General features: G+C 51.2%; 3 protein-coding genes across 3 annotated transcripts; 2 read left to right on the top strand and 1 right to left on the bottom strand.

Moving 5' to 3' along the window:
* Window positions 1-542: 542 nt before the first annotated feature.
* T069G_09159 (uncharacterized protein) lies at window positions 543-2,207 on the top strand (the record flags this gene model as incomplete). The annotated part of the gene is made up of 1 exon (XM_056176369.1): window positions 543-2,207. The coding sequence occupies one exon, from the start codon at window positions 543-545 to the stop codon at window positions 2,205-2,207; it is 1,665 nt and encodes a 554-aa protein (XP_056024847.1).
* A 1,508-nt stretch (window positions 2,208-3,715) lies between these two features.
* Window positions 3,716-9,734, top strand: T069G_09158 (proteasome-substrate-size regulator, mid region domain-containing protein; the record flags this gene model as incomplete). The annotated part of the gene is made up of 4 exons (XM_056176368.1): window positions 3,716-4,179; window positions 4,247-8,032; window positions 8,084-9,605; window positions 9,672-9,734. The coding sequence occupies 4 exons, from the start codon at window positions 3,716-3,718 to the stop codon at window positions 9,732-9,734; spliced, it is 5,835 nt and encodes a 1,944-aa protein (XP_056024846.1).
* Window positions 9,735-10,782: 1,048 nt separating this feature from the next.
* T069G_09157 (uncharacterized protein) lies at window positions 10,783-15,037 on the bottom strand (the record flags this gene model as incomplete). Its single annotated transcript, XM_056176367.1, has 4 exons — window positions 10,783-12,197; window positions 12,255-12,953; window positions 13,011-13,729; window positions 13,785-15,037. 4 exons carry the CDS (start codon window positions 15,035-15,037, stop codon window positions 10,783-10,785), a joined length of 4,086 nt encoding a protein of 1,361 aa, XP_056024845.1.
* Window positions 15,038-15,164: the final 127 nt, after the last annotated feature.

Below are 15,164 nucleotides of genomic sequence, written 5' to 3'. Positions count from 1 at the left end.
CGTCATTCTTTTACCCATCTCTCCTTCATCCATCGCATCGCACCGGTACCTGGAGTACGGCAGATTTCCAACTCAACTGCTCAACGGACTCAACCCTCGCTTATACATCTTACCAACTTGCTACTCGTATAAGCGCCGGTCGCTTCATCTTCTCTCAACCGTCGCTCAGTCATTGATATCTTCACCACTCGACTCCTACAATTCCTGTTACCGATCCCGTAGACGACGGCCATCGACAGTAAAGCTCATCTTATCCCGATTTTTCTTGCTTCCACAGCGCGGCGTACAATTTCCTTGAATCTCAGCTCTCACATATCCGACGACGAATACGAACCCACCACATAGACGCCTCTTTTCATTTTGTCATATATACGATTGATATCCACCACGACTGCACACACTTTATTCCTCACCCACTCGTATGCCACCTATAGAATACAACATAGAACGACCATCCTGGTTCGTTCGCTCTCCAATCCCTGGTCCCACGGCGGTGTTATAGATTTATTTCACATATCCATACACAAACAACCGTGGACACCATGATTGTACACTCAGGAGCGGCCCTTCACGGCCATGAATTCTCAACACCATCTGAAGAACAACCTCAGCCAAGCCGCTTCTCCTTTCTGTCTGCTCTCCGACCACTCTTTGACACCGAACCGACAACTCCCACAGAGCTCCCAGAGCCTACTTCACCTGCTTCACCTACCTCACCAGTTCCCGACTCCAACGATACTCTCCCACCTCGCTCAGCTTCCGTCGCCGAGACTCGCAATCCTCGTTCCTCTCTTGCAAGTCGACGTCGCACCACGTCTGATATCGCCACTGTCCGGTTCCGTGAGCCTCATTCCGATATTGTCGGCCAGTCCGACGTTCCCAGTGAGGATGAAGATTCCGTCTCTGGTTCTGAAGCAAGCGAGCGGACAGACTCCTCAATTCGGCTCAAGAGGAGAAAGCGTGGACCGCGCAAGTCATCGCGATATGCGCTGGCATTCCCGGCGCCTGGCTTGCGCACCAAGCAGCGGGCATTTTTTCAGATCCGGCCACGAGTGTTGCTGCAACTTCAGAAGCTCGGGGAGAAGCGCGCGATTCCGGCGTTTGACGTTGTTCCATCAAGTCTCATTGCGGGAAGTCTGATTATCCCGGCATTGGTCAAGGCGTTCCCTCGCATGTTCCATGCCAAGCCTCATCTTGGCCAGAACGATCTTCTCTTGGTCCGGAGGGACGACTTTGCTCACAAGCACGACAGTCATGGCCATGACAACGCTTATGATAGCAGTACCAGTCTGGATCATAAGGATGTCCTAGCTGTCATCTGCACATCTGACGACGATGACTACGCCAAGATTGTTCTCCAGGATGGAACAAGCTGGGTTACCAGTGCTAGAGCCAATGGGTCATATGAGTTTAACCATATCAACGATCATGGGGAGGCCGTCAAAGCTCGATGGATCAAGAGACCCTTGTTTTCACCAAGGGCAAGCTGGGGATCTGCCCATACTGCCAACACAACTCCCTCATCACCGACTACTCCCACTACCCCAGACGGCAAGTGGACATTTAGCATCATCGAGCCGTCAACACGTAGACACCCGGTACAAGGAATCCTGGATTCTACATGCTTAGAGATTTACGATACATATACCACCATGTCCACATCCAGTGGCATCTACTCTCCCATTACACCGGATATGAGTGGCATCTCAGAAGACGCAACCAACACGGCAGAGGAGAGACCGTCGATGGAGGTTTCCGAATATAACAAGACCCTCATGATGGCCACAGCGACCTGGATCAGTCTCCGACAGAGGGGCTGGCCTGCATCGGCCACTCCCAAGATTCCCCGAGCCGTATCCCAGCGCGTCAGCTCAGGGCGTGCCCAAGCATGTGATATTGTTAGCAGCAGCTCGGGAGAGGCGAATCCCCGCATTTCATTGGCTGATGCGTCACCCGAGGAGTTGGCTGCTGCTCGCAACATGACCTCTGGCAAGCTTCGACGAGCAATGTCTTCGGGAAGCGAGTTTATGAGAAAAAGGCGTGAGGCGGCGGCAGTGTCAGCGACGTCTAGCATAACGGAAAGAGAGTCGGACGAAAAACATGCGGATGATCTCAAGATTAGGGAGCAAACGGGGACATGCCGGACGCGTGTGCGGCGGCTGGCACAGAGAGTATTTCACCACTCGAGCAATCAACGAGTTTCATAACATTTGCCGTGATCATCTTTTGGCGGACGCTTCCATCATTTTGTGTAGCAATCTGCAGGGATGAGGGATTGTTTTGTTCTTTGTATATATTTTTGTCAGGGCAAATGTGAATGGGACACAGACATTAGCATCAACAGCGTTGTTTTCTTTGTTTTACGCCTCTGATTTGTAGGCTTGCAAATATATACTCTCCAATTACCAAATGATATATCGTTGAATTCAAATTGTATCGTGTTTTGTAGTACATTTGAAGCTGGTGACACTCGTATGCTTGATGTTGGTGTGAGGCTCTAACATCAAGATGGCACGAGACAGGGCATGTTTCGCGGTTGAAGCTGCATGGTCCGTCTTGGCTGAGACCCCAGTAAGCCTACAAGTACCCTGTAGGGATCTCTACTGTAATGTTGAGCCAGGATCTGTGCACCTGATGCCTGTTTGTCATTCATTGAATTTTCAATCACTGCCGGCTTGTTCGGGGTGGCCCGTGATTCCGAGCTGAAGTGATGAGCTTGTAGTGACAAAAATAGGCGGACACTGAATCATGCAGGCGTGAATCTAACATGGACACTCAACGCTGCTGAAAGCGCGAATCAACTACTTTTTCTGTGGCTATTCAAGCATTTTGTATGCATCTGCCCACTGACCAGTAAATACCTGTAAATGCAAGCATCATAACCCCCCCGAAATGCCTCGATCTCCAAGCCCTGTCTCGCCCCGTGATTTTGGAGCTGCAAGGGTCCAGTTCGGCGAGACAGGCTGCCGCTAACTGACGTGTTCCCAATTCTCAAGTGCCGTACGGAGGTGCGGAGGTGCGGAGGTACGGACCTGGAGTATGGCCTGGCGTGCTCCGTGACAAGTACCCCCAAAACTGCCTAAACGCTCCGGGGCTTCACAGGTGGCACTGGAGCTAAGATGCCTGCTAACGCGGCCGCTAATGTGCCCGCTCTGGGCTCTTCCCGCTGGAAGCATTGACGCATCAGTGCTGTGCTGCCTGTAAATTGCTGGACTGCTGTTGAAGCCTTGGGGTTGCAGCTGTTAGCAGTTCGTTGAAAGCACTAGAAGGTCGAGGTCGAGGTACTCGCAGCAGCTGCTACAGCTGGGCACATGTACAGGTACCCATACCGACCGGATTAGGCCCACGACCCTGTGTCGTAATGCCACTTTGATTTGATCCATCCATTGGAAATCCATTGGCCGTGCCTTTAATCCTGCCCCTGCTTGCAACTAGCATCAGCATCATTGCTGGCCTCGTTTTGCATCTGTAACCGGCCTCTGCCATTTCCATTATCCCCTTTCCCTCCGTTTTATTTGTATTTGCGTCCGCCGTCCTGCGGATTCCCCCATGGGTAGCCTCAGCGCCCATCGCCGTCCTTGAAACGCCAACGGTCGTTGCCCAGAGCTTCGGCTTCGAGCAAAATCGCAGCCTCTCCCTCGAGCCCCCTTGAGCCGCGAACCCCTCTCTTGCGCTGCCAATTTCTCAGCCTCGCACAACGTCGACGAAACCCACGATGGACGAAAACATCGGCCCCAGCCATGAAGGGCCCGCGGCCGCTCTGTCTGCGAGTGCGGCATCGCACTTGATGACCAGCTTCGCCGCCTACGAGCCCATCTCGCGTGCCACCTCGCCTGGCCTGCCATTCTCCAAGTCCGACGACGACGACAAGCGGCGATACCGACAGCGAACCTTTGCATACTTCCGCCAGCTGCCCTTTGAGGTCGAGGAGGAGGCCCAGCGCGATGCTGCCCTCCAGGGCATCCTCAAGCAGCTGTACATATCCATCCAGGCCGAGGACTTCTCGCCCGGTGCGCTGCACTGGACTAGGGAGCTCCAGGGATGGCTGAACCTCAAGTTTGAGATGCCCAGAGACCTGAGGGCCAAGCTGGCCAAGCTCTACTACTCGCTGGCTCTGGCTCCCGGCATAGACAGCAACGTTGCTGACAGATTTGTCCGAATGGCTGTCAATCTGACGAGGTGCGTGGGGGTGTGCGGGCAAGTGGGATGCCAAATCAGCATCAGCTAACTCTTGTTCTGAACTTAGGAAGAATCATTATCTGAAGCCCGGCGAAGATCTGACCCTCGACTGGAGACTCCTCTGGGATGAGGTCAAAGCATATGTGCTGCCCTCCGAGGTGGCAGCTCACCAGGCCAGCCGAAGACGAGCCGCCAAGCAGCTCCTGAGGCTGTCCCTCAATGCACACACGTACTTCGACCCCAGAGAGAGGTTAGCGATGATGCAGGAGTTTTTGCCCTTCTTCAGCCTCAACGACTTCCAGAACGCCTTCGTCGTAATAGGAGCTCTCAACAGCCTCCTGCCCAGCCACCCCGCCCCGGAATCGGACGTGGGATCGCACCCAGCCGACTTCTTCCCGACCCTCTTCCACCTGTGGTCCTTGGTCAACAGATCCAAGGTCGTCGACGTGGCCTTTATAGACTTGTTCTCTCGGATAGCAAGAGACCATAGCAACTGCTCCTACATTTCCTTTGGGGAGCATGGCATCTTCACAAAGGCTCAATCCGACCTCATCTTTACGGCAATTCTGCGGCTCACCCAGATCCCGGTTGGCCAGGCCAATTCGCCCTATTCACCCCTCGATTATCTGGCTGGAACCGGCGTGTACTTTGAAAAGGATAAGAAAAAGTATCCGATTGCCTATATGATCGCCCGACTCATTGTGAGCTCTCTGTCTCCCATCTGCTGCGAGCATGACGAGTCCATCATGTCGAGTCTAGAAGGCCTGATAGAGTCTATCGATACCTTCTTCCACCCCTCCAACCAGGGTGCCTGGTCGGGTATGCTTGCCCAGCTGGTTTTGTACCTCACGGATGCCTTTGTGTCCCGGTGGAACCGCGAACAGAGCTCGGAGCTAGAAGTTCCCAAGGATCGTAAGATCAACGACGCCTTGAAGAAGCGCTTCGTCAGCACTCTCAAAGAAGTCACTTTTATGGGAATCTTCTCCAAGAGCACTCGTGTTGCGCAGATATATAATAATGCGCTACAGGGTCTGGCCTACCTCGAGCCTGACCTGGTTCTTCCCGGTGCACTGCAGCGCTTCTACCCGAGTCTTCAGGGCTTGGTCGAGGTTCACAGAACCACCTCCAGTTTGAACGGCCTACAAATGATTGCCAACGTCATGTCCAAGCTCAAGGGCTACCGTTGCCACATTACTGCTCTCTTGGCCCTGGCGCTCCCCGGTATCGACGCGAACGACTTGAACAAGACGCAGTATACCCTGCATTTCATCCAGGCTGTCGCTTACAGCATTCCCATCGTTCCCCTGACGAGCGGGGAGAGCCACATCCATGACACGACTTTGGCCATGGAATGGGTACAGGGTGAGATGGCTCGCATGGAGCTTGAGGGGCAGAATGTCAAGATTGACTATAATTCTGAACTCACAGACGAAGACGAGGCCATGATATTGAGATCCTCGACTGCAGGGTTTGGCGAATTTATCATCACGCTCCTGGGCAAAGTCTTTACTTTGCTGGAGAACCTCCCTGACGCTAACCAGGTGAGGGGAGGAACACCAGAGGACAGTGTTGTCAATGCCCTACCCGCCGCTCTTTCTCCTCTGTTCGCGTCAATGTCAGCGGATCTCTTCGACATTACTCTGGAAAAGATTGCGACGTTTGTTTCATCGCACGTTGTCCACCAAGCCCGTGATGCCATGGCTTGGATCCTCAACGCCCTCTGCAAGGTCAACCCGGAGAAGACCCTCAAGGTGTTTATCCCCATGCTTGTGGTCAATATTCGCAACGAGATCGATCTCAACCACGCAGCTTCAGACCGTACTACCGGTACGGACTATCTCCCCAGAGATCGAGCCCTGGTGTGGTATGTCACCATGCTAGCCATGGCCGTTGTGCACGTTGGCCGTGAGGTCCTCAACTACAAGGACGAGCTGCTCGGAATCGCGCAGTACATGCAAGAAAAGTGCCGAGGTTTGCCCACTATTCTGGTCTCCAACTACATCCATCATCTGTTGCTCAACCTGACGCACACTTACCCCATCGACCATGCCCTGTACGAGCCCGATGTTCTCGAGAGAGGTCTTGATGTCGCCGACTGGGGCAAGACTACTACGCCTGCTGACCTTACCATTAAATGGCACCAGCCGTCGCCGCCAGAGATTGAGTTTGCTGTGGAGCTTTTTGCTTCGCAAATCAAGTCAGCGACCGACCAGCTGGAGCTTTTGCTAAGCGATAATCCGCCCGTGAGTCGAAAGGGCAAGAACAAAGAGTGGTCCGACGAAGTATCCCGGTTGATGCAGCAGATTCGCCTGGTTATTAGCGGCATGGCCACCATGTTTGACCCGAAGCGGGCTTCAGGAGAGACTGCCACGAAGGCTGGTGGCGGCGATGTCGACATGGATATTGATGTAGAAGAAGCATCTGGGGATGTCGGAGATGACGACCCCCTTGCAGAGGTCGCCGAAGACGAAGAGCTGCGTCCTCAGTACAGGTACAAGGCTGGATACCTACTGAGCCCAAGTGACCCTGTCTATGAGCGCATCCATGATTTGCGCGAGCAGCTTGGTGAACTTCTGACCAAGACACACGCGTTCCTCACACGAAACGAGGAGGATGATGTTGAATGCTTCACTACCTTGTACATTGCTTACCGCACATGGATCACGGACGTTGGCATCGAACGGTCGGCGCACCCATTGGAGAGGCATTTGCGACTGTACAAATGCGATATTGCCGCCTTCAAGATCAAGGGCCTGAGAAAGGTTTATCCCCGCCCTCTGCTCATCAAGCGCGCTGAGGCGTATCAGATGCTGCGCATGAAGCACAATGCATCGGCTCGGCAAAAGAGCGAATTGGACAAGCGGCTTTTGTTGGATCTTGCACAGTCATGTCTTTCTTCGTACGCAGACGTCCGTCGTATTGCCCAGGGTGCGCAAGACTCGTCGCTCAAGGTGCTCATTGGTGGCAAGCCATTGGTTATCCCCGTCCTCTTGGAGGGTTTCAAAAAGAGTATCGACACAAACGACCACGATCGAGTCAAGGGAGCCATGTATTCCCTGTTCTTCACGTCGCTGCTGAGGACGCTTATCAGAGACTGGAGATTTGCCCCCGAAGCCTTGCGTCTCTATATCGAGACTGCTGGCATCGACAAGCCCTCAATACAAACCCTTGGGACATCCGTCATCTATTCGCTGATAGAATTTGGGAAGCCTTTTGAGAAGACTGTCTTGATCGACACCTCCTTGGTAGACACCATCAAACCCGATGAGGACGTCTCATCGCCAATTCGCACTCGCAACCAGTTCATTCTGCAGAGGCGAGACAAGGTGGAAGCCTCCAAGGCAGAACTCGGACTGTGGCTGATCAAGTTGGCCAAGGGAGCGCACTGGAAGATAGCATCCCGGTGTGCCATTTTTGCAACCAACCTTTGCCTCCGCTTCGACACAATCGCCCCCATGGAATTCGTGGACTTGGTTGCGTACGGTACGAACGATCCGCATCCAGGCCTGAGAAACTATTATCTCTCTGCCTTTACTACACTCTTCTCGACCATTGATATGCGAGCGGTTTATGATCACGATTTCAACAACTATCTGCTTGAAAAGGAAGTGGATTATAGGAACAAAATCCAGGTGCCTGTAGAAAAGGGCGACGCTGAGTTTACCCAAAAGTTCCTGGATGCATTTGAGTCACCTCTCGAAGAGGCCGAATACATGGTGGATGCTGACCACCCCGGATGGTTGGTCTGGGGTAAAACCTTTACCGCGTTCCGAGCTCGTCCCAAGTACTTTGACAACTACGATGATACAGAGCGAGCGGTGCGTGACCACATTGGCAAGATTCTGACCAAGGAGTGGGTATCTCAGTGCTTTGAGTATCTCAAACAGGAGCCTCGGGATTCCAGTACGGACAGATTCCGCATGCATGAGGTTTACCTTCTCATGCACGTCTTTGACCTTATGCATTATGGTCGGACGGTCGTCACTCTGGAAGACGTCAAAGAGCTCACTACAGAGCTCTACGGGGATGGTAACGATAAGCATCAGCACCGTGCTACGTCGGAGATTCTTGGTGCGTTACTTGCCGGATCCAGCGATGATCCGCCGGAGATTCGAAACAAGGTCTGGGAGTTTGCCGCGCCCTTTATTTTGAAGATCTTTGAGAATGATTTGACCCCGGAGAATTTGCAATACTGGCTGACTTGCATTCATCTCATCCTTGACTCCAAGGACCCGCGTCGGGCTCATGAGATTGTGGATGCCCTCAAGTCGTTCCGTCTCGACATGAACTCTAATGCCGCCTTCAAGGAGTCTTCCAAGATTCAGTTGCTCGAGTTTTCGATAGCTGATGCCGGATGGCATTTCCGCCAGGAAAAGCCGCTTTTGGACGATTTCTTGGCTCACATTGACCATCCTTACAAGGCCGTGCGTGAGGCTATTGCTCGTGTTATATCTATCATCTATAAGACGAGGTATTACGAAGCGTTTGAGAATGTGCCGGCACTGCTAGAAGCCAACAAGAAGGCGTCATCGACTGGTCTGCGGCCATACAAAGCCTCGGAGGACTTTACGGCTACAATCATGAACACGTTTGACCGGCTCGAGAAGTGGCGCCTTGAGCGAACCCCAGGACAGCAGGAACAGTCTCAATACACGTCCGGATCCAAGACTGTGCTGGTGTGGCTAGATTGTACATTGTCGTCTCACGAGTGCAGTCAGCTGGTACCATTCTTTGCAACCCCATTCATGGACCAGCTGCTTCACATGATGGACGTAAAGGAAGATCCGGAACTCATGAAGTTGGCGTATCATGTATACCGCCACCTCCCAAATATCCCTTTCCGTGACGGAGAAGATGCTCAATTCATCGATGGACTTGTCAGAATTGGCAGAACCGCGGCTAGCTGGCATCAACGGCTACGCGCGCTTGTCAATATGCAGGTCATTTACTTCCGCCGCATTTTCCTGACGGAAGAGCCCCAGCGCGACCTATTGTTCACCACTGTGTCGGACATGCTCGGCGACCCTCAGCTGGAAGTTCGAGCGTGTGCAGCGACAACGCTTGCCGGAATGATTCGCTGCTCTCCTAGCCGCATCCGCGACCCCATGATTGTGCGCCTCAAGCGTCGCTTCGAGACTGAGCTGGACCAAAACCCCATGCCTAAGCGTGGACCCAAGCTCCCCGGAACGGAGACTCCTGTCGACGTGCACAAGCAAATCAACAGGAGACACGCCGCCGTCTTGGGTCTTGGTGCTCTCATCGAGGCCTTCCCATATGCGACGCCGCCTCCTATGTGGATGCCAGAGGTTCTGGCGACTGTGGCTCGACGAGCTGCGGGTGATCCAGGAGTTGTTGGTAAGGCCGCCAAGGGAATTCTTAGTGAGTTCAAGAAGACGAGGCAGGATAGCTGGACCGTTGATCAAAAGGTGAGATTGCCTAACATTCGCACGTTGAATGCAAATAGAGAAGAGATGCTAACTAAGCTTTAATAGTACTTCACTCAGGAGCAACTAGAGGACTTGGAAGGAGTCCTGTGGAAGAGCTACTTTGCTTGATTGCACTTTTTGTTATTCTTGTCCATGTTTTCAGTTCGGAAAAAAAAATTTGCATGTAGAGGGGGGTCGTTAGGAATTGTAGACGCAAATATACTGCAGATTCGGCATCAGGCATTCAGGCATCGGCATTTGGTCTTTGGATGAAGGGGGGGCTCTAGGATTCGGGATATGGTATAACGAGTATAGTGCGGGTGGACACTACAGGACGCGGGGGAAGGTTTTCGCACTTGGGTACAGAGGGGAGGATGGGAAGTTCTCTCCGCTCTTTTTGTTAATATTTGATTTCGCCTTGGTGGAGGGCGGTTGTTTGGTGAGGGATTGGTGGGGAATGGGATGAGTATTTTGGGGAGATTGGAGGGATGGTGGGATATGACTAATGGAGGGGGTTGGTTGTTTAGTTGTTTAGGTAGTTGTATGAAAGCATTGTAGAATGTGTGGGTTGTCTATTCTTCTTGTTGCTCTTTATTCTTTCGGGGATGCTTATATATGCATGAACTGAGTTTGTGCGGCGGCCTCGTTGAGGCGAAGTTGGGTGGTGAATTGGTAAAGTTGGCTGCTTTCAAGGGTGATGCTTAGGCTCCTGGCCGCTCCAGCGACGCATCAAACCTCTCAGTAGGATGCTTCCATGGATTTTCTTGAAGGCTTTTCTCCCATGGATACAACTGGCTTCATTGCTATTCAGGTTATCCGCCTCAAGAAGTTTGGCGAACAAAAGATCAAGGACGGACAGCCCCTCAGCAGGTCCTAGATGTAACATTGAGCAAATGTAGTAACTCAAGGCAGTATCGGCACACTCAAGAACTCTGCTGAAAAATTCTGGATGGTAGAGCAGATTTATGGTAGTGATGCTATTGATACAAAGACCTGGTCTTATACCTTAAATGTCCCGATACGTTGACAATAGTCTCAACCATTTGGAACTCCATCCTCGCTCGCCCGCTAAGCAGCAGCTTTATACTGATGGATTACCAATTTAGGCGTCTTAGTACACCACGACGTCCTTCATCGCGGCCCTTCGATATCCTATTTCTTGGACTAGGAAACTGATTTACCTCAAAAATTTCATGAAACCCATCCATCCTTTACCCTTTTTATCGCTTTTGTCGTTGCTATCACTCGGCGAATTGCTCTCGCCCCGAATTTCGACACTCAGAGATGCCTTCAAACTCGGCGATGTGATAGTTGTTGACCCTGCAGATCTAATCGACTCGCTGGTGGCCGGACTCGCCAAAGACGACCGCAATGTTTCGCGACTGCTCAGCGCGACACTGGATGCTGCGTCTAGGTCCTCGTCTTGCTGTTCAACAGCAAATTTGCCCTCGCTCTTGCGGCTCAAGAATGCAATGTGCCCGAAAACTACAGCCCCTTTCTCGTCGAGTGCCATTACGTCTACAGGTGCCGACCCGCGAAGCATGAGGCGTGACCTGAATGATTTTTTGGCGATGAGAAATTGTACAGAATCGGTGTGGAAATCTCCATCTTCGGTATTGCTGGTGCTTCTCTGCAAGCATTCACAAGATTTGAACGGGTGATTCGGCGAGACCCAAACGATCTTGCTCGTCATCTCTCCCGGACTCAAACCAGGTTCCTCCCTAAGCAGGCGCTGTTTATACAGCATCTGCAACGTTGCAACAGAAGAAGCCATGTAATCTCTCCCTTTGGGTACGGATTTCCATTCGCTGCACAGCGCGTGCGGTTCTTCAGGGCTAATCAGATCACCAAAACCCCGGCCAAAAATGGTGGTCGTGCCGATAGAAGGGATTAAATCAACCCATCCATGACCCCATGAATCTATGTGCTTGATGCGAGAACGTATAGCACTACATGGGTCAATGATGTCTTGGATATCATACCCAATGATATCGCGACGAATGTCCAATGTTTGCGGAATCCGAATACCATCCTGTGAGCTATTCATGGCTTGCTTGTCAATCAGTATCTCAATAGAGTGCAATATCTTCTTAACCCGTGTTTCGAGGGTGGCATATTCGGTCTCGAATCCGCCTTCACTGCGACGTTGCTTGCAAACAACATAGACGTTGAGATTGAGATTGTCCCAACTCTTTAGGGTCTTCAAGGCTGCTTGGCGTCCGGTAAACCCATGCCACTTGTCTTTGAGTTGCGTAGCGTCGAAGACCCAATCGTACACCGATTCTGGATCATTTTCGTCTAGGTATAGGGATACTCGAACAAGATGAAGTAATGCAGAGGCACCGTCGGTGAGCCAAGCCCGGCGATCTGCTACGTCGTAGAAAACAATAGGCTGAATACCAACCCATTTGAGAAGGCTGGGATAGTCATTCTCTCGCATAAGCCAAAATGGCTTCTCTTTCTGGTTAAAGCTCATGTTTAAACCAGCACCGAAATCGGCTCTTGCTTCAATATATAGGCGGTCAATAACAATAGATGCTGGTGGCTCCCGTAATCCCGAAGATTTAATATTCAGATTTGCAGTTGCATCGCCTATTCTCTGTTATCAAAAGTCTGGGACCGAAAGGATACTGTAAAGAAGTCTCATACCACATAAATCAGTGACTTTGGAGCACCATCCAATAACATGACGTCTTTCTTCAAGCATTCTAAGAGGGATCCCCTTTGCAGCCCCGCTACCCAGAGCATCAAGTCGGGGGTCGATATATGAAATCCGCTCTTCCGGCTGTTCACTGACAAGGAGATGCCATACGATGATATCGGCCGCTGCCAGTGTCGCAATCATGAGCATGTTGAAACCTTTGATAATCATCCGCTCACCCCACCGCACTACTTGCTGAGAGCCAATAATGGCGGCCATGTTGGCTAGGGACATCTCGAGGCCCGTGTTTGGCTGCGTCCTTCGAAGAATTGGATAGCCGCGCACTAAGACAGGGTTATGGAATAGGCGGCTCCAACAGAATCCAGGACTTAGTTCTGATATATCTGCTGTTTCCAAGTTCAAAGATAGGTAGCATGACCCGACTACCATCGGTCCATGGGACCCTTCATCCTGGATGTTCACCCGCAGATCATTGACACTAGGTGTGCATGCGACTGGGCAGTGATGATCCGAAGAAGATTGCAGGACTGAGGCTAACCATCCAATTTGTTCGCTAATCTCAGATACAAAGTATAGGCTTCCAGTCACTGAAATGCAGCACACGGATGGAGATTGGACACAGGCTGTAAGTCGTGCCGCTCCGGCGCCACTCTTGTGTTTGGATGAAATGGATTCATGAACTTGGTCTGAGAACACGTCAGCATCTATAAATGATATTATAATAATCCGGCTTCGAATCTCACAAGAACATTCTTGCCCCTCGGGAGTTGATAGGAGGGTTTGCATCAGAGCGATTAGAGCGCCAGACCGAGGCCATGTTTGATCCATGTAGTCCTTCATGATCGTGGCCTGCGCTTCGTTCCACGACCCCGTCAAGCAGACCATTCTTCCCAGAGCGTCTTCACATGGGGAAGCAGAGTGTGCATCACGCATTGAACAATACAGGTTCCAATCAAAATAGAACGTCATCTTCACCATAGATAATGGCTTTCGACTGCTCATTTTGCGCAGGGGTTCTTGTCCACGCAGCAGGTTTCGAATCTTAGTTCCTATCTCCAGCATGGTATTTGGTGCTTGAAAGGTGAGAAGGCCGTGCTGTCGAATCTTGGTTAGAAGCCATTGGTACGCGTCGGACACTCGGATGAATTGCTCGTAGTCCGGTAGTTGAGGGAGGATCTCAAGACTATGCGCCTGCCGAAGCAATGGCTCTTTCGAGCCATGTTCATGCTCAATATCGTCCTGAACAGAGCCGTCCTCTGTGGCCAGGCCCAATTCTTCGCCTGCATAGGGCAATGTTCCAACGTCGCAAACCCATTGCATAACCGTTGTCCTGGATTTCCTGAATATTGCTCGATATGAAAACTCATCTTGATCCTCATCCTCACTCAGTTTGCTTTCGCTATCTTGACTTCCAATAACGTCGTGATCCAGTGGACGGGGAACTAGAAGTTCGATGATATTCCTATGCAATTGTCAACAGCAAGGCTTTTCTGGAATAATCATGTCATTACACTTACTTCAGCTTTTTATGGATAATAACTGATGCTTCCCATTGGAACGGGTTTGAGGACTCGCTATGTAATTTCCATGCGAATTCCCTCAGCATAGGAACAAGGCATTCTGCCTCAATACTACCGAAGCAAAATTCGTCAGAAATTTGCTTCATGTCCTTGGCAAGTTGCTCTGCAAAGGCTTGTAGGTAACGCAACTTCGGCTCATCTAGGAGCGTGTCAACAGAGTAGGTAGTTCCGACATCACAGTCATCTGTAACATGCTGTTGCTCTTCTGTTTCTTCTTCAGCTAAAGGGTATGAGTTGAGCAATCTCTCAGCGTTAGTGGATTCAACCTCCCTTCGATTTTTTATCTCCAGCTCCTCGGCTTCCGGGATTGCAGACACTTGGCGTGGTCTTTGACCTTTCATTCCCGGATGTGAAGTGGGTACTGTAGATGGCCATGTTCCCCCGCTCCGAAGATCATGGTCGAAAGTCAAAGACTGAGTGGTCTCCACGGTATTTCTATCCCAATCAACGTTTTCAGCTTCCAATTCGATCGCATCGAGCTGATCGGGCTTTCTTTCCAAGTCTGTTTCTTCGAAGTCGGCACCCTTTTCACTCTTTTCCGAATCCACATCCCAGCCCCCAGAGTCGTATTTCCCAGATCCTACATCGTCCACAGGAGCTCCAGAGATGAGGCTTTCCACGTCATTGACGTTTCTCGTTCGGGTATCAAGGTATTTCATACTTCCCCGCCACTTTCTTGTTGTTGCCGGCGTGCCCAGTAAGCGGAGGTGCCTGTTCACGGCAATGCTAGCTGCGCGATTGGGGTCGTCTATTGGTCTTATTTGCTCAGGTCGCTTTCTAAGCATATCTTGAAGGTTGCTTAAACGGACATGGAGACCCGGATGGTTTGAAGGCGTAGCAGCAACTGCCTCTCTGGCAATGCTAACTGCTCGATTTAGGTCATTCATTGATGCTGTCTGCTTATATCGCATACTAAGCATATTTCCAAGGTTGCTTAAACGACCAGCGCGACCCGGATGGTTGGGAGGTGTAGCATCCACTGCAACTCTGGCAATGCTAACTGCTCGATTTAGGTCATCCATTGATGCCGTCTGCTTATATCGCATGCTAAGCATATGTCCAAGGTCGATTAAATAGGCGGCGCGCTCCGGATGATTGGAAGGCGTAGCATCAACCGCCTCGCTGGTAATGCTAACTGCTCGATCGAGGTCACCCATTGATGCCGTCTGCTTATATCGCATACCAAGCATATTTCCAAAATTATTCAACATGGAAGATGTTCTATGTTTCCCCGCCTTACTGATTGCCAGATCCATACTCTTAATAGCTCCATTTAAATATTCAAAGCGGCCGGTGCGATGAAAATCTGTTACTAGT

This window comes from Trichoderma breve, chromosome 6, assembly GCF_028502605.1.
Source record: "Trichoderma breve strain T069 chromosome 6, whole genome shotgun sequence".
In the NCBI taxonomy this organism is placed as follows: Eukaryota; Fungi; Ascomycota; class Sordariomycetes; order Hypocreales; family Hypocreaceae; genus Trichoderma; species Trichoderma breve.
Note: the sequence above shows the minus strand (reverse complement) of the source record. Positions and strands in the feature narration are given on the sequence as shown.